The sequence below is a fragment of the Sardina pilchardus genome, chromosome 7 (genome assembly GCF_963854185.1).
Source record: "Sardina pilchardus chromosome 7, fSarPil1.1, whole genome shotgun sequence".
In the NCBI taxonomy this organism is placed as follows: Eukaryota; Metazoa; Chordata; class Actinopteri; order Clupeiformes; family Clupeidae; genus Sardina; species Sardina pilchardus.
The window spans coordinates 15,099,517-15,126,111 of record NC_085000.1 but is presented as its reverse complement, the minus strand read 5'-3'; the positions used below and the strand labels follow the sequence as shown (position 1 = coordinate 15,126,111).

Here is a 26,595-nt window from a genome sequence, read left to right as displayed (position 1 = left end):
TGGAAAAGCAGGTATGATCCAACGATATGTATTTGTGTGATGCGGTGTCTTTGTTGCAAGCCCTGTCAAATAGAGGGTGGTGTTTATGGTAAACTACAGCACGCAGCTATATAATATTGTAGCCCTGTAGCCAACATATTGTTTTTAACAAAGATTAATTTGCAGACCACCAACTTGTCAAAAAGTTAGAGTATTTATCACTGACCAGTGGCAGTACTACACCATTCTCACGTGATGTTAAGCAGCAGCTGGCCGAGGTTTCAGGCACCGGGCCATGTGTACCTGGGAAATGTAGTAGGATATGGAGCCTCAGGGCGTGGAAATATTTAATTTTGTGAGGACCTGTGAGTTGTCATCGTGATATACGTCCTTGATCAACCACTATTTGTCCTTTTGGTAAATCAAATGTTTGTTCTGATGAAATGGAATTATCAAATCGTCTGTATGAAAGTCATTTGCCGGTGAAAGCCTATCCTCAAGAGTAGTCCATCCTAAACGTCTGACTTCGTTTTCAGGACTGTAGCCTTAGATTTTCTTCTAAATAAAATATATATCGTCAAATCTCTCATCGACAGTTATACACGGTAATGCCTGCTGGAGCAAATACAAGCCTTCTACAATGAATCACTCTTGAAACCTCGAACAAAGAACCCTTTAATTTTGGACCAGCCTACGTTTCCCAGCGGTCTTCACAGTGGCATGTCTGTGATGTCACAATGAGTATATATTTCTACTGTGTAGCATACCAAACTCTATTGTTACGTTGTAACAGACCGGGGCAGGGGAGCGGGCGACAGAGGCTTCAACAAACAAAAATTGGCAGATCTTGCACAGTTTCAAAGGATAATTTTATCTGGACAGAAATGTTAAAGTCTGTGCTCATTCTGGGACGTAAAACTTCGCCGGAGATTTAACACGCCCTCGAAGAGGAAAAGGGACACGAAACCTCGGTGGCTTGTTTTACAAAAGCAATCATTAAACGCCGGGCTGAGAAGACAAGGCTTGACACATAAGCCATTGTTAACACAAGATAGATTTTAAAAAATTAAATGAAGTCCGCCGCCCGCATCGCCTGCCCTGTGTTCTCGTTTTGTGCAATTGTGAACGACGATACATTTTCCTTGCACAAATCCAAAAATCAAGACTAATTGCCTGTCTCTTCTGCTCATATGCATTTTTGTGTGGACTGTAGTGAAATGTATACATTTCGCAACGGATCAACGAGCACAGCATTGCAATCCATTTTCAACAGATCAAGCTACGTTTCTTTATCATAGACATCCACGTAGCCTACAGCTTGAGAAGGTGGTAAACTGTGAAATCAGAGAATCGTGTGGAGTTTGAAAAGAAAAGGAAAAAAGCATACTGCCATAACCAAAGGAATTTTTTTATGTCGATTGTTGCTGCTGATACAACGGTGAACAGCGGAACCGTCGGCAAAGGCTATTCCTGCGTAAGGTAAGGCATCTGGGTGGCTATCATTAGCAGTTACGCCAGTTTGTGCGATAAATGATCTGGAGAGGAAGCATAGCCTCCAATCCATTGTTTAGGAGTTTCTGCGCTGTCACGCTGTGCCGGACTGGTCTCTTTAGGAATGAAAGGTCTAGGGGCTTTGACGTGAATGACCATTCTCGACCGGTCACTCGAATTAGCCTGTGTAGGCAGTCAGGTGAGCGGACAACTGCTCCCTTACTTCTGCTCCGCTATAACCAGACGCCTAAAAAGTCCCCCGTGACGCTATAGCCTACTCTACGACAGCTGTCGGGCTATTGTTGAACTTCACAAATGTGCAAATGAGGTGAGTTTGAAGTATGCGTAAAGATAGGCCTCGGTAGCCGTCTGGGGAGACCACTGGGAGACCATGGCGGTGTGGCTCAGGTAAGCTTCCCAAGCCTTTTGATATCTGGACCAGACCGTCAGACAGCCTGAGGTGCTGTCAATCCTCAATTAGCCTTAATGATCACAACCTCGCAGGCTTGCCGACCTCAAGTAGTCCATGGCATCTGCTGTCATTGTGTTGGCCTGCCAGGTTAAGTGGGTTAGATATTTGTAACACGCAATACGAACATCTCAGCTTTGTCTAATAGTTGGTGTGTGCAACTTGTTCATAGTAGGCCTATTGTCATATAGCCCAGGGCCTACATTTCATTTGAGAACACCACTGTGTTGCAGTTTATGTAAATGAACCAAACCAATAAACTGGACAAATCTAACACCTCCACAGTGGTACTGCCTCACCAAGGTGCTCTGCCCTTCATACCACAAACTAGCATGGTGGTTATCAAAGGCTCACTAAACTAGTGATGAGGCTGGCCTCCTTTTGCAGGTTCAGGTTCATTCATGTCAGAATAGATTTTTTGCCAAAGTAGTCCATGGTACGGCAACATAAATGTTGAGACTGTACGACCCATTTCAAAAGGTTCGTGTTGCTGAATGTGTGATATGCATTGGAGCTCCGAGCAGGCTAGACGCTACTAACTGGGGCGACCCACATTTCTCACGTTTTGGTGCGTGTAGTCTAATCCCTCACACAGCTGGATGAGTGCATGTAGTGCTCAGGCTGCTGCACTGAGTCCAGCTGGAGGAGAAAGACTTGTTGGGCTTCATCGCCTGCGGTCTACCCTGTCCTGTCCTGCTTTGCATGTACACTCATTAGTATGCTGACTGGCAAGTATAGCAATTTGGATAGGCCTCGAAATAGTATGTTTGCACTTTAAAGTGTTCACATTATGGAACATTTGAGGGTATTGTGAGGTGGGAGTGATTTGTAAAGCCTATTGACGTCAAAATTAGCTTAAAATACAATGGCTTATATATCACACCAACATGTTTTTTTTCCCCAGTCTGTCAGGTTGTGCAATTCTGTTGCTGATTCACTGTTTTGATCCATGTGATGAATGAGTTCCTGGGTCTTCTATTGTCCTTTGTCGTTTATTTTTTACATTTCCAAATGCATCATGGTCAGGAGCCATCCCTACTCCTTTGCAGGCAGACTGGGTGGTGGTGGGCAGGGTGAGTAGGAGTCATTGCATTCCTCTTTTGGACAGCAGACAGTTTGCTTTTTTCCAGTCGAGACAAATCATCTGGAGGTCAGCTATCTGTGCACTGTTGCCTCTGCTCTGCTCTAAATGAGATGAGGCTGAAGGAAAGAGTTGCAAAATCAAGGACACATCTTGGAATGTCATTACTATATTACATATGAATAAAACATGTATTATCTACATTAAACATGAATTTGTGTAGTGTATTAGCTAAGTGCCTTACACACAGTATGTGTGTCATGTTGGCAAGTGTGCTTTTTTACAGTATTATGTTTTTACAGACAGATATTTTTTTATTCAGCCACATTTATGTAAATGCATATACATGTCCATAGAAACCTATAGCCTTCAACTGGCCAATGAATGAGATAAAAGTAACACAAAGTTCTCTGTTGATGTTGACACACAAAAGAGATAACTATATGGAGTCTCAGCATTAGGTTTTCAATGATTATGGAGTTACATTTGTCAACTGTCTGCTTTGGAGTCACAAGTGAATGGAAAATAACCTCATAGAAGCTTTGGGCGTTTGATTTGTAGTTTTTAGTATCACATTAGTTTTTGTAATACAATGTTTAGGCTATTGAGCTTTTAATATAGGGAAGCATACATAGCATTTGTCTTAAGCACAGCAGTCAGATGTTGCCTTGAAAAAACCTTTACTAATCCCTTATCAATACATGGATAGCATTGAGCTAATTACCATTAGTCATCTGAGTACAAAGACATGTCTTAGTATATTAAGTTGTTATGGTTAGCAGTTGTCTGTTGCATGTACACAACACCAAAAATGCATTCTAAATTCATTCCATAGAATGTGGTACTATTCTTCAAGCATAAAATAGCATCACATTCTATGGAATGAGTTTGTTCTATGGAATGCATTTTTGGTGTTGTGTGTATGTAACAGACAACTGCTAACCATCACAACTTAAGATACTGTATGTCATGAGCCAGACTTAACTGCGATGACTTTGGCCTGTTATCTATGTTTACTCTCCTCCACCAGCATGCTCATTTAGACTACAACACGAAGGGATGTAAAAATATGCCAAGATACACCAAACCACTACCCACTGCATCACAGGCACGTTTTAAAACAAAACCACCAAGCGTCAGAAGACTGAATAGCAGAAATAACTGATCTGATACCCCAACTGTCAATTATACTTGTTATGTTGTTGTATTAAAGGTTTAGTTTATGTTTGTGTATGTTTATGTTAATGGTTCTTAGCAGGCACTTTTATCCAAAGCAACTCCCAATAACATCAAGAAACATTACAATTAACAGTTTGAATTAAAGTCAGCCTAATAAAAATACAAATAATAATAGTAGTTTCTTACTTTTGCCCAGTGGAAGTCAGTTGAGGCTTATTCAGGTCTTAACTGCAAAACCATATGTTCTTTGGTGTTGCACGTCAAGAAGGACAAGCAGCACAGTGCGACAGTGGTGTCTGCAGTGTACAGTTCAGATGTGCAGTACCATGAAATGTAATGAAGCTAATAGTTGATTCCCTACCTGGTGACATTGCAAATGGTAGGGCCTACCATTTGCAATGTCACTAGCTATCTTTAGGCTTTCTAAAATCTCAAGGATGCAGGAATATGAAAGGTAGCTTAATGTTTTTTTTGGCTCACGTGTTGCCATGGTTGCAACCCATTCATAATAAACTGATTATGCTTGTGTAGTTCCCTCCCTATGAGTAATCCTACCAATAAACAAACTACATGTATGCCCCTTGATGTCAAATTTAATGCATTTGAATTCAAGAACGGATTTGGTGGCAGTTGCTTGTCACTTGCTTCTCTTTCTCAGCACTGGGTAACTCCAAGGGTAGAGGAGATTTGTGTAAGTCACTGAGTGAATGTGTACAATACATTGTAAACTTTTGAATGGGAGGTTTCCCACCATTTTTATGTGCTGTTTAGTGTTTAGTGCTGTCGACTTGTTCAATAAACAAGCACTTTGTTTGTTGCTGTTGTTTATACAATAAACAAAAAACAATCCGCACTTAATTTTTTATCTTGCACCTATTAAATGTCTCCTTTGAATAGATTTTTAGTTGCATCATCTGGGTGCTGCTGAGTGTGCTCATGGGCCATTTATTTAGCAAGAAGAAAAGATTGTCGAAAGAACACTGGAAAGCAGCAACAGTTACCACTGAGATACCTGAAAGCTTGTGTGTGTGCGCTTGTGTGCGCTTGTGTGTGTGTGTGGGTGGTTGGGGGGTTGCCTGGTAAACGTCCTGGCTCAGCCTTGCTTGACCCTGTCACTTGGCCAGACCTCCAGCTACAGACAGCAAAGGCCTGTTGTCTGGAAGGTTCCGCCACGCTCAGAGAGAGAAGGAGGAGAGAGGACAGGAAGAGAAAGCTGTCTTTCCAAGGCCATTTTAGCTGTAAACTGTGCTTTCCCAGTTGCCATGGCGATGTTTGCTGCCAGATCATTTCCGAGCAAGCTTGTCATGCTAGACGGAAGAGGAGAGAGAGAGAGAGAGAGAGAGGGAGGGAGAGAACAGAGGGATGAGGCAAGAATACAGATGAAAGCAGAGCCAAAGGTGATGTCACCTTCCTGGGGAATAGAAGGGGATTGCTGCATTGAAGACCCTTGACAACCTGACGTAAGTGAGTAGGAGTGCGCTCAATACCCTCCACTCATCAGCTGTGCCTGAGATGCCATCTCATAGCCCGTCTCAGAGCCAGAGAGTGGTGTGGTGTCGGGTGGTAAGAGCAGTGGCCTGCCTTGAGAACCGCACCACCGGGGGCCGGGGCATCACTCACTAAGTCCACCCTGCAGGGGCTTTAATGGGTTATTATTTTTTTTTTTAATCATGTTATTTACATACATTGCATTTACATTAATTCATTTGGCAGATGCTCTTGTCCAAAGCAACTTCAGCCTACCTTACACTGACAGACTTTGACAAGATTTGGGAAAGATTCTTGAAAGATTGTAGTCTTTTAACTAATGCCCCTCATTCAAGCTTTACTCAAAAGACAAGAATCTTTCCCAAATCTTGTCAAAGTCTGTCAGTGTAAGGTAGGCTTTAAAGAAAGAGTATAAAATTGAAGCTACTGTACAGAGGAGACCGTAGGAATCACTGCTGCATCTGTCAGTACTATTACTAGGATAAGAGTGTTGCCATTATAAGCACAAGTCAAAGCAGCTGTGATGTGATAGTAACATTTACGTTGGTAGATCATCAGCACAAATCTTAATGAGATGAGTTCTACGTGCTCCAACATGATCAAGATTGAACTGATTGTAGTAAATGCAGTTGGTTCTGTTCCATTTCTCGGAAATGACCAGGCGTTCTCAGTTCTCGTTCTATTTGTGCAGTTTTCAGACATCTGTTTAGCGATCTCACAGGTGATGAACAGTGGTCTTTTCCAAAAGGCCTGCCAAAGATATTGTTAAATATTTTGCATTGCTGTACAGAATATAGGCCTGCACTTATGCTGATGTGTGTCGCTGACTGTCGGCAGTAAAGTAGAAAATCAATTTGGAGCTCGCCAGGGTGGGTTGAGAATGATTAATGGTAATGCCACCTGTGCTTGATCCAAGGCCCCACACACACACACACCCACACACACACACACACACACACACACACACACACACACACACACACACACACACACACACACACACACTTTCAGGTAATTCCATATTGAAGCAGCGTGTGTTAAAGTGTAGGTGCAGTTCTGGCCTATAAGTGATATTTACTGCGGCACTGCTGATTAACTGAATCATTTATCCGTCCCTCGGCTGCCCGGCTCTACCTGGTGGCCAAGTAATCGCATTTCCCTCAAGTTATTAAACGCATTCTGGACCACCTGCCTTGTCTGTCACTCAAAAAACCTAACGGTCAGCCTCTGTGCCTTTTTTTTCTATTTTTCCCAGACGCTGAGTTTCCATGGAGACAGTGGGGACACTGGGCCTGAAGCGAAAATTCGAGGAGGTGGACAGCGGCTCGCCCTTCTCCACGCCCAAGGACTCGGACGATGACATCTCCAGCAGCGACAGCGCGGACAGCTGCGACAGCCTCAACGCCCCCTCCAGCTCCCTCACGCGTAAGGCCAGCCCAGGTCAGATCACACGTGGTCGGGGGGGGCGGGGTCAAACCGGTGGTAGAGGTCATCGTTATTCACATGTTCCGACTCAGAGTGGTGTTCATCGTTATTCACATGTTCCAACTCAGTGTGGCGTTAATCGTTATTCACATGTTCCAACTCAGTGTGGTGTTCATCGTTATTCACATGTTCCAACTCAGTAGCCTAACAACTCATGTGTGGTGTTAGTCTTTTTTTAGCTTTGAAGTTGTATGCTTTTTGAGGACGTTATATAGAAAAGAGACTTGTTCTACATGTCAGTTTTAAATACAAAGTATAATCACGCACATCCGTAAAATTTGTCGGGTGCGAGATCAAAAAACGATATTTCAAAGGCAACGTAAAAGCGTTTTAGGCTTTTGCAGCCCTTCCTCAGACTTGTTCCACGTGTCAGTTTTACCATTTGGAATGCAGAAGCTTTGACACTGAATATCTCAGAACTGGACGCAGAGACTGTAGATCCCTTCTAATTCCAAGAGCAGGACCGGTGGTTTGATGTAGTGTGGACGCCAGATCGTGCGGCGGATATGCGGCCCGTTCAGCATTCAGGAGTGCAGCTGCTGGTGGCTGTGGAGTGCTGGAGGATTATATTTTGATAAACTCCAGAGTGATAACACGCTGGCAGCGGCCCTTTGAGCCTCCGCACGGCAGAGCAATGGGGCTCCTGGGCTCACAGTGGGGCTGCTGTGCTGGAGAGCTCGTGTGGAGGCACCGTCTGACAATCATGCGCTCTGTTATTAATTTGTGGATGTGTAGAGCAATGTAGGCAATCATGCGCTCTGTTATTAACTTGTGTTGAGCAATGTAGCCAATCATGCGCTCTGTTATTAACTTGGTGATGTGTAGAGCAATGTGTTTTAGCCTATCAGCAGCACTCTCTGTCTAACATCCATCTCCTTATCTCTTTCTCATTCTCTCTATCTCTTGCACTCTCACTCTGTCTCTCTCTTTCTCTACCCTTCTCTCTCTGTCTCTCTTTCTCCCCCTCTCTTTCACTATTTCTCTGTCTTTCTCTCTCTATCCCTCACACTCTCTCCCCGCCCCCTCTCTATATCCCTCTCTTTCTCTCGCCCCTCTCCCCCCGCTTCTGTCTCTCTATCTCTCCCTCTCTGTCTCTCTCTCTGTCTCCCTCTCTTTCTCTCACTCCTCTCCCCCCTTGTGTCTCTCTATCTCTCCCTCTCTGTCTCTCTGTCTGTCTCCCTCTCTCTTTTTCTCTTTCTCTACCCCTCTCCCCCCCCCCTCTCTCTGTCTCTCTCTCTCTCTCCGTCCCACAGCCACCTCCATCCTCAGGCGTGCGCGTCCCTCTGTGGGGCGTAAGCGCGTGCGCTTCGACTCGGTGACGGTGTACTACTTCTCGCGGCGCCAGGGCTTCACCAGCGTGCCCAGCCAGGGGGGCAGCTCCCTGGGCATGGCGCGCCACCACTGCGACATCCGCCACTACACGCTGGGCGAGTTCGCCCGCGAGCAGGAGAGCGGCCACAGGCTCGTCCTGCGACAACACCTGCGCCAGGAGAAGCTCAACGCACGCAAGATGAAGGTGAGGAGGAAGAGGAAGAGGAGGAGGAGGAGGAGGAGGAGGGGGAGGAGGAGGAGGAGGAGGAGGAGGAGGAGGAGGAGGAGGGTGATGATGGTTACAGATCATGTAATGTAGGTGGGTGATGATGATGAAGGTGAGGAGGAGGAGGAGGAGGCGGAGGAGGAGGAGGAGGGTGATGATGGTTACAGATCATATAATGTAGGTGGGTGATGATGATGATGAAGGTGAGGAGGAGGAGGATATGAGGGTGAAGGGAGGTGAAGATGGTTACAGATCATGTAATGTAGGTGGGTGATGATGATGAAGGTGAGGAGGAGGAAGAGGAATATGTCCAGTGGAAGGGTGTTGATGATCGATACAGATCATATACTGTTGGTGGATCATGATTATGATGAAGGTGAGGAGGAGGAGGGTGATGTGAGGGGGAAGGGTGGTGATGATCGGTACAGATCATATACTGTAGGTGGGTGATGATGATGAAGGTGAGGAGGAGGAAGATGTGGAGGAGGAAGGGTGGTGATGAAGGTGAGGAGGAAGAGGAAGTTGGTGATGGGTGGTGATGATGGTTACAGATCATGTACTGTAGGTGTGTGATGATGAAGGTGAGGAGGAGGAGGAAGATGTCCAGTGGAAGGGTGGTGATGATGAGGGTGGGGAGGAAGATTGGGTGGAGGAAGGGTGGTGATGATCGTTACAGATCATATACTGTAGGTGGGTGATGACTATGATGAAGGTCAGGCAGGACAATTATAACCGTTGTGGAAGACTGATTAGTGCATTACAGTGAAGATCAGCAGCAGGCTGATGTGTGCTTACTGGGAGCCTCAGTTCTCAGTCATGAAGAATTGTGGTAGTGAATGCATTTCAAATAGTGTTCTCATGCAGCCATGATTGTTTGTTGTTTAAGCACTGGGAATAATGAAATCAAATCTAACGGGTAGACTACATCAAGCACGTGATTGAAGCGTTCCTTTTGCAGAGGTATGCTGCAACAATTAGCCTCCACTCTAATCAATGGGACTGGCTGCAGCAGATGTGATAGCAAAACACTATCTGACGTAGCCAGGCTCCATGCTATTGCCGGTTCGATCCCCGACCAGTCCACCACGGCTGAAGTGGCCTTGAGCAAGGCACCTAACCCCTCACTGCTCCCCGAGCGCCGCTGGTTGGGCAGGCAGCTCACTGCTCTGGGTTAGTGTGTGATTCACCTCACTGTGTGTGTGCTGTGTGTTCACTAATTCGGTTAAATTGGGTTAAATGCAGAAAAACGAATTTCCCTCACGGGATCAAAAAAGTATATATTCATTTATTCGGAATATGAGTCTGGTTCTGCACCACTGGGACATAATTATGGGGCGGGTTTAAACCGATACAGGGGGGAAATGCCTCAGCACACAGTTGGATAGACCTAACCAATCAGAACAACACAGTTGGATAGACCTAGCCAATCAGAACAACGGAATATGTGGATCCTGTAGGGAGAACAGCCAAAGCATCCTTCTTCTCGACAAATGGTGTAAACAGAATCAACCAAAGTGCACTGCAGGTGACGGGAATGACTAGGCACAGTTGGTCATCTGTCCATCATGGTATAAAGCCCGTCCAGACGATTTGATTGGTGCGCACAGCTGTCAGACAGGAATGGAGGCTTCCTAATGGAGTCAGTCCAAACTGGCATTCCCCACCTCACATTTTGTGTGCGTGGTAAATTTGTATCAGTAACCCTTTTTGGTCACCCTTTACTTGAAGGTATCTACGTACTTAAGAGTGACACGACACTGTCATGAAAGTGCCATGAACATTATTAACAAGTCATAAACATGAAATAATGCTTCTGTCATTAAGTGTCATTTGGTATTTTGTTAGGATTAGAGTTAGGGTTCCTGTATCATGACAGTGTCATGTCACTCTTATGTAGTACTTATGTACTGTACTTTATGTTAGTAAAGTGTTACTCCATTTATATACTCGCTTCAATTGCACACCCGGTGTAGCCTGTAAGTGTTTAAAAAGATGGACCATTCTTTCAGACTTCCAATCCAATACCTTAAGATCCGATACTTTAGTTACCATATAACGGAAGTTATTAAGAATTTGCTGCAGTGTGCTCTGCAATACACCAGACAAGACAACACCACGCAAAAATAGGAAGCCAAAGACATAGACATTGGCATAGACATGATAAGACAAAGAGAACATACATGTTTAATTCATTCATGGCTCGTCCCTACATAGGCAAGATTCTAGAAGTGGCAAGTGACTTTGGTGGAAGTTCACCTTAAGTGCAGGTTTCAAGTTCACTTCCAAAAGTGCAAATGTAACAGGATGTTAGTAAAGTGTTTACATATTTATATATTCATTTGTATATTCTGCGAATAGAGTGATTCAATTGCACACCCATTGCAGCCTGTACATGATGGCTCACTCTTCCACACATGAAGGCTTGGTCTTCCTCCTGACGGCCCTCTCTGTTGCAGCTGACCCGTAACGGCACGGTGGAGTGTGCCCAGGCCGAGCTCCTGACCCTGGACGACGTGTCGGACGAGGACCTGGACGTGGAGAGCGTGGAGGTGGACGACTGCTTCTTCCTGCAGCCGCTGCCCACCAAGCGGCGCCGGGCGCTCCTGCGCGCCTCGGGCATCAGCCGCATCGACGCGCGCGAGAAGGCCGAGCTCCGCACCATCCGGCTGTCGCGCGAGGAGTGCGGCTGCGACTGCCGCTTCTACTGCGACCCGCGCCACTGCGGCTGCAGCCAGGCGGGCATCAAGTGCCAGGTGAGCGCCACTGGCTCTAAAGGGCCGTTCACACCAAAGATTCCCGACGCGACGAGACTGAGTTGCAGCGGTGTGAATTAGAAGTTGCACGTAGTTGCAAGCCGTCGCAGAGCATTAAACACGTTGAGTCGCAGTCGCAAGGTTTTAGAACGTCGCGGCTCGTCTCGTCGGGAATCTTTGGTCTGAACCCTACTTAAGGGTCATCAGCGGAGGGCCAGAGACCTGCGCTGATCTTAGCTTATGCCAAAGATCCTTCACAAGATAGAGCAACATAATGCATCTCTATGGAAGCAAAATTCGAACAGTTCCTGTTTGCTATCTCTGTCAGATTGGCTAGCAGTTCAGTTTAAATGTAACGTCACTTTCTAGGTCTGCTTAAAGGGGGATTTTGCCCCCCTCCCCTTTGCGAAAACAGAATGCGGAAATCGTAGAACGTTTGCGCCTCTCGCTCCAATTTAACCCTCTCTGCTTATACTCGTGCTTGCCCAGTCAAAGCAGAGGTGCGGCTTATGCAAATCCCTGTTGCTGCAGCAAGTGCTCCAGCGATCAGCAAGCTTGTAAAGACCAAAGAGAGCAGATAGAGAGAGGAGAGAAGTGGTCAGTGTAGCAGATAGAGAGAGGAGAGAAGTGGTCAGTGTAGCAGATAGAGAGAGGAGAGAAGTGGTCAGTGGAACAGAAGGTTGTAAAGACTAAAGAGAGTAAGTAGATAGAGAGAGGAGAGAAGTGGTCAGTGGTCAGCCAGTTTGTAAAGACCGTGGCGCAGATATAGAGAGGAGAAGTAGTCAGTGTAGCAGCTAGATAGAGAAGTGGTCAATGATCAGCCAGCTTGTAAAGACTGTGTAGCAGATAGAGAGGAGAGAAGTGGTCAGTTTAGCAGATAGAGAGGAGAGAAGTGGTCAGTGTAGCAGAAGGTTGTAAAGACTGTCAGTAGATAGAGAGGGGAGAAGTGGTCAGTGGAGCAGAAGGTTGTAAAGACTGTCAGTAGATAGAGAGGGGAGAAGTGGTCAGTGGAGCAGAAGGTTGTAAAGATTAGATTAGATTAGATTAGATGAACCATATTCTCCCAGAAGGGAAATTGTGCTGCATACAGCTGCTTATCCTCCAAAAACACACACCAGTTCACACATACCACATAAAAGACAGCAAGAATAGAGTACAGTGAGCACAGCACACACATAGTAATCAGGACCTCAATCTCTAAGCAGAGAAACACTCCTAGTCCTAACCATTGATATTGCACCTTTTACAAAAAGCTCATAGAACCCCCAATACTCAACAGTACAGTAACATTTAAATTCATCGCAAAGCACAGGAGAGACTGTAGCAGATAGAGAGAGGAGAAGGTGTGATCAGTGATCAGCCAGAGAGAGTGACTAAAGAGAGCAGATAGAGGGAGGAGAAGTGGTCAGTGATCAGCCAGCTTGTAAAGACTAAAGAGAGCACAGTAGACAGAGAGAGGAGAAGTGCTGGAGCCTCTGTGAGAGTCTCTTCCAGTTCCATGTGACCTATATTGATTAGTGTGTGTCCATTTGTAAATATCAGACCTTCCCTTAGAGATTGTACATTCATGATAGGTGTGTGTGTGTGTGTGTGTGTGTGTGTGTGTGTGTCTATATGTGTGTGTGTGTGTGTGTGTGTGTGTGTGTGTGATTGTGTGTGTGTGTATCTTTGCATTGTTTAGTGTGTCTGCAACATTCCTGTCATTTTCCTGCCCTCTTGCCCACCATGTGAGATGCGTTTGTCTGTTGGTTTAGCTCCGCGCTCTATTGCCCCCCCCTCCTCTCCCCCCGCTCTCTCTATCAGTCCTCGTCAGAGTCTCCTGCTCACACACCGGCTCTGTTCTCCCCGCGTCTCATGAGGATGACACATTTCTCTGGGGCCTTTCTCTACACTTGCAGACTCACTATCAACCACCAGGGGGCTAATCTGATCTCCACTCTACACTCACATAGACGGGTTTCCCGTTCACCGACATCACTAGGCGCACGTGCATCTTCAGGGTAAAAAGACGCTAGGTGGCCAGCCACAGTGTTATAGTTAGCCTAATAGTCGGCTGCTATAGCGTAGAGTTGGCTGCTGTAACCTTAGAATTGGATCTGTATGTTTCTTTTTCATTTGCATTATTAATAGGACGTTATGTAGCCTATAAGCCTACAGGTACTGTATATAGCCTGTTAGCTATACTGTCCCTGTCGCAGGCATAGTCACAGGCTACATTTGCACTCTAGGCTTTAGGCTCAACATACTACTCCTCTCAAAAGTGAATATCCACAGATATTAGCTTAATTTCACTGATGTTTGTGTACCGTAGTATGTATGACATACAGTACGTATGTCACATTGTACAGCCCTGCATAAGTTAAACATTTTTGTGAAGGTATTAATTTGGTTAGGAATATTAGGGGGGTGCTGTGTCACAACTGGCTATGGTTCCGTACCATTGGGGTGCAAGTGGCCAAGGAGACACAGGTTTCCCTTCCCACCCTCTCTCTCTCCCACTCACTTCCTGTCAGTGTCTTCACTGACACTGTCCTATTATAATCAAGTACAAAAACAAAACAAATATATACATTAAAAAGGATTATACTTAAAAAGGAACATTCTTTACAGTAATTTCCTGTGTATTAGCTGCATTGTGTATAAGCCACAGGGCAGTGTTTTATGCAAGATGAAAGAAACAAAACCATATTAATACCATATTAAATACATGTATTAGCCTCATAGCTGAAGACATTTCGCAAAATCGATGTGTAAGCTGCGGCTAATAGTTGGGAAATTACAGTAGGCATTGCTGTTCCGGTTGGTGCGATTACAACACAACTTCTTGTAATCTTTTCTTGGAGAGTGCTGCTCGATGCTTCTCCATACTGTTCTGTGTTACTTTTTGCCCCTCGAAATCTATGTATAATGAATTAGAGAGGGCACTTTACTGAAAGAGTCAAGTTCTCTCATGAAATATGTATGTATGATCAGTGTTGGGAAGGTTACTTTTGAAATGTATTCCACTCCAGATTACTGAATATGTAATGTATTTTAATGAACAACATGTATTTTTGTAACATATTCCAAAAGATTACTCAGCGTGAAGTTGTAAGACTCATAGTGTCAACAACAACCCACAATCTGCTTTACAGTGAGGATGGATTGATATACAGTACAAGCTATGTGCTATGAAACGCTGTGTTGAAGAAGAACAGAGATGTTTTGTCTGCACACAGGCTAAAAGGCAGTTACATCCCAAACAAAGTGTACAGGTTTTGTTTATGAGTTTCAACAGCACAATGGGAGTCGCATGCCTTACATACCAGAACACTGTCAAGTAACGAGAGCCTAAAACATGGCTGGAGATGGGCCCTGTTGGCCTACAGCAAAACACACACACATTCCCTGAGAGGTTTTTCATGTAGGCCAAAGCTACATTTTAGGCCATCAATATAAACAGAGGGAAAGAGAAAGGACCCACCTGAGTGTAGGTACATGTAGGCTACATAGTGTGGTTAAGGCATGGCGTAATTATTTTAATGATTTAGAATGTAATTCCTTAAATGTATCAGTGTAACTGTTTTCTGAATGCCACCGACTTAAATGGCAACTGCATTTAAAAACAGTTACTCAGATTTCGTATTTTAAATACGTAATCCGGAAATACATGTATTCAGTTACTTCCCAACACTGTGTCTGATATGTACAGTATGAGCTGCTGCCTTGTAATGAGGTGTCTGATATACCTACTGAATGTGATGCGTGTGATTAAAATGTCCGCTGTGCCTGACGTACCTACTGAATGTGATGCGTGTGATTAAAATGTCCGCCGCGCCTGACGTACCTACTTAATGTGATGCATGTGATTAAAATGTCCGCCGTGCCTGATGTACCTACTGAATGTGATGCGTGTGACTAAAATGGCCGCCGTGTCTCCACCAGGTGGACAGGATGTCGTTCCCTTGCGGCTGCTCGCGGGAGGGCTGCGGCAACGGCGCCGGTCGCATCGAGTTCAACCCGCTGCGCGTGCGCACGCACTACCTGCACACCATCATGAAGCTGGACCTGGAGAAGCGCGGCCTGCTGGCCGAGGCCCTGGACGTCGACCCCCCCGAGGCGCCCACGCCGTCGCCCTCCATGTCCCCGTCCCCCTCGCTGTCCCCGGGCTCGGAGCTGGAGGCGGACGCGCGGGCCGTGCAGGCGCTGCTGGCCGAGCACGACTCGCTGGAGCGCGAGAACGAGACGGCCGTGCTGCACCTCCAGAGCGCCGAGGAGCGCGAGCGGAGGAGGCGCGAGCAGGAGCAGGAGGAGGTGGTGGCGCTGGAGATGGAGATGGAGGTGCAGCACGAGGAGGAGGAGGAGGAGCAGCCCACGCTCTGCCTCCTGGCGGGCCAGCTGGTGGAGGAGGAGGAGGAGGAGGAGGAGGCGCGCCGGGCGGAGGTGCAGGCCGTGGAGGGCATGCTGATCCAGGGGGGCTTCCCTGGGGGCGCGGCGCTGCTCTGCATCTCACAGGAGCCCGTGGGCCAGACGCTGCAGCAGGAGGAGCAGGAGGAGCAGGAGGAGGTGCAGGAACAGGAGCAGGAGGCGCAGCGAGAGCCACAGCTGCAGGAGGAGCAGAAGCATGAGCAGGAGGCGCAGCGAGAGGCGCAGCGAGAGGAGCAGCGAGAGCCACAGCTGCAGGAGGAGGCACAGCAGGAGGTGCAGCACGAGGAGCAGGAGCAGGAGGAGCAGCGAGAACCACAGCCGCAGGAGGAGCAGCGAGAACCACAGCTGCAGGAGGAGCAGGAGGAGCAGGAGGAGCAGGAGGAGCGCCTTCTGAAAGACCAGCCTGCCGCCCCGCTGCTGTACTACCAGATCGGTCAGCTGGAGGCCAGCGCTGTCCAGTCCCACGCCACAGCCGAGGAGGTGCAGCGGGAGAGCGCGGAGGCCAAGGCGGGCGCAGGGCACAGCCAGGCAGGAGGAGGAGGAGGAGGAGGAGGAGGAGGAGAGGACGGAGACACGGAGAGCAAGGGCCAGGAACTGGCCACCCGCGAGCAGAGCTCGGGCGAGAGCTCGCCCTCGTCTTCGTCCACCGAGGATCCACGCCCCGAGAGCAGAGGTGAGGAGGAGGAGGAGGAGGAGGAGGAGGAAGAGGAGGAAGAGGAGCCGCCCAGTCCGCCTGAAGAGCGCCTCCGTGGGCCGCCCTGTCAGCAGGTGTGCCTCCTGTCCGGGCCCGATGCACTAGAGCTCCCCACCGAAGTCTAAGTCCCGCAGCGCTGCACACGTTTTGCACAAGATTAAGACTAGATTGAAATTGAAGGGTAGAGTCTACTCAGTGGAGGAGTAGATAGTTTTATTACTAATGCTATTATTGTTATTATTATTATTATTATTATTATTATTATCATCATTATTGTTATTATGGATAAGTGTTATGTAATGTTGACAGGTAGAACGTGAAACGTAACTGTCAGCGACGTAATTGGGTAATCGGAGCGGTTAGAAATATGAGCTGGAGGGGGCCAGAAAGCAGCATATCTCGTAGAAATCTGGCCTGGCCTTACAGAAACATGTCAAGTAATAATGGATCAAAAGAGTCATGTAATATGTCAGAGGGTTGGGAGATATATCAAACCTTTCCTCATGTCACTGAGAAGCTCTTACTGACTGCAGAATGGATTTCTGGATAAACGTCAGGTCCGGTTTAAGTGTCTGCACCGCCAACTCTTCCGTGCCATTTCATTCTGCATTCTTAACTAAGTACGAGACACCATCAGCACGAGTGAGTGTCACACTGCGCATAACTGCGCACTCTATCTCACCCCTGTCTCACACTCAGTGTGGTGGCCACCATATTTATTAATCAATCAAATCATTGATCCATTAAGAGATGAGGTGACAAAGATTATAAAAAAAACTATCTTGGTACTGACTTGAGGTCATATCTCCCAGCCCTAGTGTGATGAGGCGTGTGTAATTTCCTGTTTCACCCTGGCTTAGTGGACGCTGGGAAACGAGGCCTCCGCATGTGGCTTCACAACCAGTGAAATTTAATGTGCAGACGGCTCACTGTCTGTTGCTGAGCCGACCAGAGACGGTACAGGGGAATTGGCCGCCCAAAAAAAAACAAAAAAAAATATAGCTGCAAGCAGCAATGTGGGGGCCAAGCAGTAGGCCGGAGTAACCACGGCAACTCGACGCTGTTGGCTCAATGCGGCAATGAGACATATGGCCGTAAGCAGTCAGAACAAGTTTCATGTCTAACACGTCAAAAGTTACAAGCCAACTTGCATTTTTGCTAATTGAAGCTATCCTAAAGGTCAAAGGTCACCAAATTTCTTGAGCGTCCTCAGGATCGGGTCACAAGTCCCTGCACTAAGTTTGGTTTTGATAGATTCAAAGGTTGCTGAGATATGAGCTCACTTCCTGTTTGGCGGCTTCATACCCTCGAGGTGAAAGGTCACCAAATTTATTGGGCTTCGTCCCAATTGGGTCACAAGTCCATATACTAAGTTTGGTGTTGATAGATGCAAAGGCAGCTAAGATATGGGCTCACTTCCTGTTTGGCGGCTTCACCGCGAATTTCGATTGGCTGCGACGGGCAAACGCTTCTGTCAATTGTTACAGAAATCGAAACACTAACAAGGCATGGTCTGAAGATGGTCTGTGCCAATTTTGGTGAGGATCAGTTGAAATTTGTGACCTAGGGAAATGTGTTAGTGTTTTTGATTAAGTCCAATATGGCGGCCGAATCAATTAGGTTGATGTCACAAGTTGTCATCTGTCGACATAAGTATCTTCCAAAGTATTACTAGACATCACTAGTACATTGTAATTCTAAGCACAACAGCAGTTATAGGCCAAAAAGCATGTTTCTGAATAACAGCGCCTCCTAGAGGTCAAAGGTCACCAAATTTCTTGAGCGTCCTCCTGATGGAGTCACAAGTCCATGTACTAAGTTTGGTTTTGATGCGTGCAAGGTTTGCTGAAATATGAGCCAACTTCCTGTTTGGCGGCTTCGCCACGAATTTCGATTCGCTGTTTTGAGCAAACGGTAATACTTCCGGAGAAAAAAAGCAATTTGTTGGCAAAACATATTCTGCGGATTCTCCACGTCAAGTTTGGTGTCGGTCGGACAAAATTTGTGAGAGGAGTAGGCTCTCAAGTGTTTTTGATGAAATCCAAAATGGCGGAAAATCCATCATGGCGGAAAATGACGTCATAGGGTGCGTTGAACTCGGGCAGGTCCAAGGATTCCAATGATACCTGACTTTTGAAAATCGGATCAACGGGTCAAAAGTTACGTGCATGAAGGCACCTCTAACTTTGACCTGTTGGTGGCGCTAAAGGGTTCGAGGTGCCGACATGAAATTTGGTGACATGAATCATGGGACTGTCCCTAATCAGTGTGCCAAATTTCACAACTTTTCACCAGTCGGTTCTATGGGCTGCCATTGACTTCCATGGCGGAGGAATAATAATAATAAGAAAACTAAGAATCACAATGGGTTCCTCGCAGCTTCGCTGCTTGGCCCCCAACTATTAAATGAGGAAAGGAAGCAAGAGATGTCTGGCCACAAGAGGGCACTAGCGTCACCCTACAGTGTGAAGCAGACCTAACTAAAATCCTGGAGATACTTGGTTACAATGTACTGTAAAAGAGTTCATCACGAACAGCGTGAGTGTGTGTGAGCGCGAGAAAGCGAGTGAGCGCACTGCTTGATACACCTGTATGCACGTGATCAGCTTGATTTGTATTGTGAGTGGGGAAACCGGTCTGAAAGCAGGCCAAATGTTCTTTTTTAGTTCCCTCGATTGCTTTTCATCCTTTCTTGTCTATGAACCACAGTGCCACTACAGCTAGCAACAGCTCCTCATCTAGTACACCCAACTGTAGCGGTAAATGCAGGAGCAGTGATGCAAGTTATTGATGACCCCAAATTGGTTTTATTTGAGTATAATTTGGGAAAAGAGTATGACTTCTGTAATGTGAAGCTATACTGGACAAATGATACCCACTCTATATTGTTGTTTGTCTAAATGTTTTTTGTTTAATGAAATAATTGTTTTTGTTTTTTTTTACTTATCGGTGGGTGCGCTTCACACAAAGTCTCCATGTACAATGCATGCACCTTGACAACGGTAACTCTTAACCGTTATTTGCACAATGACACTGTTGCGTTGCTGTTTTAATCCCGCTAGACGGCAGTTACCTATTTGCCGTTTCAGTGTACATGTTGCAGTAGGTGGCGATGTAGTTTTCATTTAAAGATATAGACTTGAACGTCAGACTGTGCACGTCACATTAATCAAGTCACCAAGTGTTGTCGTAGCCAATTCAGATTAAATTTGTAGATTGAATAGCAATATTCTCCTTTGCAAACAAAGGGGACAAAAGCTGGAGTGTGTGATTATTCCAATGACATCAGTTCATTTCCCCAGTCATCTGCCTCAAGTTGTTTTATTTTGCCCCCATTGACCTGACATCACAGAAAATGTCCATTTAGATATTACAAATATTATGGCAATGATCTTAAAAAGCTTCAAGTCAAACGTATTATATGTTAATTAGAGTAAAATATTTAAAGGAAAAGTCTTTGGAGATGTTTTGAAGTGGTAACAAAAAAAAACTTTTTTGTGCTAAATTATGTGAAACGTGAAAAGACAAAAAAAAACTGTTCTTAGTCTATATGTGACTGTGTGAATGTGTGTGTGTGTGTGTGTGCGCACGTGCACGTGTGTGTGTGTGAATGTGTGTGTATGTATGTGTGCCCACGTGTGTGTGTGCACATGTATGTGTGTGTGTGCGTGTGTGCGCATGTGTGCGCGTAGACATGCATGCATGTATGTGTGTGTGTGTGTGTGTGCGCACTAGAGAATGAATTTTTATGTAGTTCTGAGTGTGCCTCAGCAAAGGAATGTGTGAGCAGATCATCAGTGTGTGTGTGTGTGTGTGTGTGTGTCAGTGGGTTGTGTTCTTTTTCATAAGGTGCTTTTGGATTTTACATTTCAAGTTCCAACCATTTTGACAGTTGTTTCATTTGAATAGCTATTTTCTTTGACGTTGGTACGGGGCAGAGTTCTGTATGTATGCGTCTTTTGTTTCTGTGGATATGACTGTGAGAGTCTGGTTTAAAAAGCTGTTGTTTAGTGTTTGAAGTCATCGACAACTATGACCCCCTGTTGAAATATGCTGTATAAGTTGAGATCATCAGGACATTGGATGAATTGTCTTTTCCTCGTTAGTGAGCATGACACTAAGGAAACAATGTTGTTTTGTTTGTTTGTTTGTTTGTCTTTTGCGGTGTAATGTATCACATTATCAAAACGGAGTCGGCAAATGAGAATAGCAATGGCCTCTTTTTCTTTTTAGCCACCTCCTCAAAACTCAACCGTTTCACTTTCATTATTTTATTTTTGTTTTGTTTTGTTTTGTTATTTTGTGTGAACATGAACGCCATTATAGGGACGTATTGTCCTGGTCATGGTGAACTTTCTTTTCTGATATTGTGCCACGCAGTGCCATGAGATCTCACTGGCATTGGGCTGCCTACCACGCCTGTGTAATCGCCCTCACTCACCCCCTTCTGAAGCCTGACTAGAGCCTTCAGAGGTCCAAACGGTGGGAGCTACTCTCCCCTTTTTGTCAGAAGAGAAGTGATGCTGATTTCAGTGGCTGCCAGTGTGTGTGTGTGTGTGTGTTGGGGGGGAGCAGTGTATGTGGCACAGCAACCAATGGCATCAGTAAGAGAGCATGCTGTCTCTGAGTGTGTGCTGATCTCGTTCCATATCATGAAATGATAAAAAGTATGTACTGTATGTTGGCGCCTCCCCCTCCAACCTTACTTGTTTATAACTTGTCCTAGTTTGTTTGTTTCTTTGTTTTGCGTGTGTATTAATCGATCCATGCGCGTGCCCCCCCTGTGTGCATGTTTGGTCTGGTTCAGTGGAGGCCTGACTGCCTTTAGTACTCGGCGACCTTGCCTAGTGGGAGCACAAGGTCAAGAGGTCGAGCGTTGTGCTCACTGGTCACCTATGACCTTGCCTAGTGGGAGCACAAGGTCAAGAGGTCGAGCGTTGTGCTCACTGGTCACCTATGACCTTGCCTAGTGGGAGCACAAGGTCAAGAGGTCGAGCGTTGTGCTCACTGGTCACCTATGACCTTGCCTAGTGGGAGCACAAGGTCAAGAGGTCGAGCGTTGTGCTCACTGGTCACCTATGACCTTGCCTAGTGGGAGCACAAGGTCAGGACCAGCGGTGGACATCCCGGGTTCAGAAAGTAAAAGTCTTGCTCAAGTGTTTTCTCCCACCATTTAGTAAAACAGCTCGTCCTAATTAGCAACCAGGTAGATCAGATAATTAGTGATATCACCTGTGTTAAGTGCACAGGTAGAAAGCATATATGGCAGGACTTTTGCTCTCTGGACCCGGGATGTTGACCTCTGGTCAGGAGGTGGAGTGCCGTGCCCAGCGGTCACATAGAGGGCTGTGATGGCCAAGTGCGGCTGCAGCTGTGTGCGCAGTGGGGTCTGCTGTCTCTCATGGCCTTCATTGTATCGTCTTAATGTAAAAAACGTATATCTATTCGAAAGAGAAAGCACTCAAGAAGTTGCACCGAAGCAAAGCAGAGGGTCTCAGATACAGTATGTATGCTGCAAAAGGGGAGGGTCAACAGTCCCACAAAAAACAGAAGTGATGATGACAGAAACCTCATGCTGTACATGTGCATTCCATGGGTCTGACCCCTCCTCTCCTCTCCTCTCTTCTCCTCTCCTCTCTCCTCTCCTCTCCTCTCCTTATCTTCTCCTCTCCTCTCCTTTTCTCTCCTCTCTTCTCCTCTCCTCTTCTCCTCTCCTCTCCTTATCTTCTCCTCTCCTTATCTTCTCCTCTCCTCTCTTCGCTTATCTTCTCCTCTCCTCTCCTCTCCTCTGTGTATTTGTTGTTCTCTGCCAGGGCTTCATACTGTAGATGCAGTGGGCAGAACTATCCTCTTCTGCTTATAAGGCCTGAAATCACTGCAGCCAATGAAATCCAACTCATTCTGTGATTGCCTTTGTGTATGTGTGTGTGTGTGTGTGTGTGTGTGTGTGCGTGTGCGTGTGTGTGCGTGTGTCTGTCGGTATGTCTCTCTCTCTGTGTGTGTGTGTGTGTGTGTGTGTGTGTGTGTGTGTTGGAGAAGGAGTTACATGATTTCAATGCTGATTGGTTGGAGCGCCTCTGATGCTTACTGTTGCCTACAGAAGAGATACTCATACAAAGTTTTTTATATAAAATGTAAGAAAAAAATAAATGAATTCAAAAATAATGAACTGAAGAGTATTGTGGTTATTTATTCTGTAAAACATATCCCAAAATGCCATATAGCATCCAACAGTGATATACGTAGCATGCAACAGTCAAACACTTTCCATACATGTTCTTGCTGTTACCCTGACTGCATTAGGAGTCGCATATTAGCCACTAGCCAAGACAAGAATGTTCTAGAACTCCCGTTTGCTCTCCCTCTTGATTCCATCTGACTGGTGAGAGCCTGTACTGCCTCTCCATGTCTTTAACATGGCCATCCTGAGAGGCCTGAGCTGAGTGTTGTTAAAGTTAGGACCATCATGTTGTTGAACGTTTTAATAACCTCTAGTAAATGTTGTGTTTGTATTTGGTCTGGTCGTGGAAGCTGAACTTTTAAGATTTTAACTGGCGTAGAGGTGAATGTATCAGGCCCAGTGAGAGGATGAAAAACAGTGATGTACCCCCCCCCCCCCCCCTCAGCAAAGTGCATTCCCACTCCCTAAATGGGCATGTGTTTTTTTTGCCACATCCAATCTGATAAGAGCATCCTCACAATAAGAGCATTCTCCCAAACCTCTACTGCAGTTGTTGCCTAAACCACTCACCACAAATCACGAAAATGTGGTTGAAAATCTAGTGGACCAATCAATTCTCATCTGAGACTGTACTACATTAATCTGACTCAGTGACATCCAGAGCAGCGATGCCAGGCGTGTAGATCACTGCCCATACCACTATACGTGCATTATAACGGGCTTCTCGTCATACACACATAGACCTTCCAGTCAGGTTTTTGTTACCAATTAATCAGATGTTACCAAGTAATCAGATGAGTTGCTCCATCCCTTGAAACTAACGTAGGAATGCATACGCATACACATACACGATGCATACATGACTGTTCTGACCGAAAGAGGAGTTATTTCATAAGCATCAAGAGATTCTGCAGAAAAGATCTAATTAAAAGTTGAATTGGTAGATTTTGCTTTAAAAAAAAACTTCAATCAGTTACTTTACTTCTAAAGATGTAACAGAATACATGAATTTTTAACATTTTGCATTCTAATGCTCATGTGTTTGATGATAATTATTTCATTAAGCAACAGCAATCATTAACTGGCATATGATGGTCCCCAATCCCTTGGCATCAGTGTGTGTGATTTGCAATGCAGATTATGCAGGCACTGTCCAGATATAGGCTCACAAAAGATATTATCAACAATGGCCATTTGATCAACACACACTTGATATGGGACACAATATTGATTCAGATATTGGCAAGATATCTCATCCAGATGATAGTAAGATGAAAGACAATAGGCTCTTCTCAACGTCTCTCCTGGATCCTCGATGCTCAGTCCTCTGGCTCGTTCCCACTGATCTATAAAGAACACTGGGTAGACTAACCCCATTGTTTCCGGCCCATCATTCCTTTATAGATCAGTGGGAACGAGCCGGAGGACCGAGGAGAGAGGGTTGAGAAGAGCCCAATTTTCCATAGCTGCAAGACTGAAGCCATAGAAATGAATACATTGCACAGACCAGGCTGCATTTTGACTATTACACCACTAGATGGCGTTATCTACTCTTGTTCCTCAGAACTGTCTACAGCTCTGTTGTTGTTGAGATGCCATAGCCATGGACCTTTATCATACAGACCAGGCATGATATGCAATTACTGTTGATCTGCAAATTGTCTGCATTTCGACTACTCAACCACTAGATGGCGCTATCTGCTCTTGCTCTTCAGAACAGTCTCTGTCTCAGTTGTTGCTGAGATGCAGCTGTGCCCGGTCTGTTCCAAGAGGCTCATAATCCAACGAAGACCTGGAGTCTTCATTTGTACCTCATGAATATCTCTACTCCAAACAGTAAATGAGGGGTGACACAAACCGTCGGACTTTGAACTGACTTAGTTTTGTATTTCTAGTATTTCAAATATGTGTAGCTCTCTCTCACATGATGTATTTACAGTTCTTACTTTTATTCTCTTTTTTCCTCCTGACTTATTTTCTTTTGTTTACTTTGGAGCTACATGAACCTGGCACTACGTATACCCAGACGTGAGCCTAACCTCAACCCCTAACCCCTAACCCCTAACCCCTAACCCTTAAAAAGGACTCCTCTCTTCTGCCCTGCTGCCTCCACTAAGAGAAGACTCTGTGGGACATGTTTGTCCAAACGTCTGACAACATAAATCAGCGGTTCTCAAACTGTGGTGCTCAATCCCCTCTTTGGAGATGAGGGATTTTCAAGCCCCACCGGACCCCATCACCCCCAGCAAAATGGTAACGTTAAAATATTACTTTCGCTTTTTGGCTCCACGTTACATTTCCCCTTTCTGTCCCCTGGATATGATGGTGCTTCAGTTTATATGTACAGTAGGCCTGTTTATGACATGGCTGTTTAGTTTTCAACGTATGATCTTCCTGGTCAGAAAAGAAAAGCATTACCAGAGGCAGACATTCCTGGCTCCAGAAGGTAAAAGTCCTGCCATATTTTCCTTCTACCTGTGCACTTACAGTAACACAGGTGATATCACTAAAAATCCGATCTGCCTGGCTGCTAATTAGGATGAGCTGCTTTACTAAATGGTTAGATCAAATACATGACAGGACTTTTACTTTCTGAACCTGGGATGTCCACCACGGAGCATTACTAAAGAAATGCACAACAAAGACACATCCCCACCTGTCATGTCTCCAGGCCCCTCTAGTGAGGCCTGCCCTACGGGGAGAACCACTGACACAGACGCGGTGACAAACTGGAGACAGGAGAAGAACTGAATGGGTGTAAACCTACTGTTAGCTTATTCGCGCTGAGGAACTGGTTGTGTGTATGATCACACTTCTCACAACCTTCTGGTTGTGTGTACAGTATGATCTCACTTATCACTTCTTACCACTTAAGCCAAAATCATCTCCATACAAATGATCCCAATCATCTCCATACACTCTAACCTACCTACTGTAAGCCAAAATCATCTCCATACAAATTATCTCAATCCTCTCCATACACCCTTACCATCTAACTCACATTCCTCTCCATCCAAATGGTCTCGCTCATACACCATACATACATTCTTACTCCCTCGGCCAAACTCATCTCCATCCAAATGGTCTCGATCATACACCATACATACACTCTTACTTCCTCGGCCAAACTCATCTCCATCCAAATGGTCTCGCTCATACACCATACATACACTCTTACTACCTCAGCCAAACTCATCTCCATCCAAATGGTCTCGCTCATACACCATACATACACTCTTGCTACCTCAGCCAAACTCCTCTCCGTCCAAATGATACAGTTGTTATGGAGCTGAAATGAAATACATCATTCTGCGTTGTCACTTTAATGGCTCTATGCTTTTATCTTCGCTCCTCAGCTAGGTGAGGTCATCGAGTCTGCAGGCGATTTAAAGCAGAGGTCAGCAACTCTCCTCCTTTTCCAGTCTCAGCAGCATATTTAACAGAACAGGGACACATTACTGGTGACCAATCATCCAGGCCCAGTCACATTTTCCCCACTGCCTCTCCCAGTCCGCGTCTGGACGGGTGGATAATTTGACTCCACATCCCTGTGCGATCCGCAGTGGTCAGATCTGACTTCCTGTGCCCCAGCGACTGCCAGTGGTCACCTGACCCTGCCGCGAGGCTCAGGAAGTAGCGGCCGGGCGAGAGGAGAGGAGTCATGCCACACACACACACACACACACACACACACACACACACACACACACACACACATCCTCTGGGTCAGGATTCTTCTCTCCTCCTCTCCTCTCTTCTCCTCCTCTCCTCTTCTCTTTTCTCTCCTCTTCTCTTTTCCTCTCCTCTCTTCTTCTCTCCTCCTCTCTTCTCCTCCTCTCCTCTCCTCCTCT

General features: G+C 45.8%; 1 protein-coding gene across 1 annotated transcript; it reads left to right on the top strand.

Annotated features, from left to right (window-relative positions):
* Positions 1-763: 763 nt before the first annotated feature.
* Positions 764-26,381, top strand: csrnp2 (cysteine-serine-rich nuclear protein 2). Its single transcript, XM_062540224.1, has 8 exons — positions 764-1,458; positions 6,943-7,112; positions 8,426-8,688; positions 11,166-11,462; positions 15,387-15,755; positions 15,840-16,130; positions 16,161-16,542; positions 26,308-26,381. Exons 2-8 carry the CDS (start codon positions 6,956-6,958, stop codon positions 26,379-26,381), a joined length of 1,833 nt encoding a protein of 610 aa, XP_062396208.1. The 5' UTR covers positions 764-1,458; positions 6,943-6,955.
* Positions 26,382-26,595: the final 214 nt, after the last annotated feature.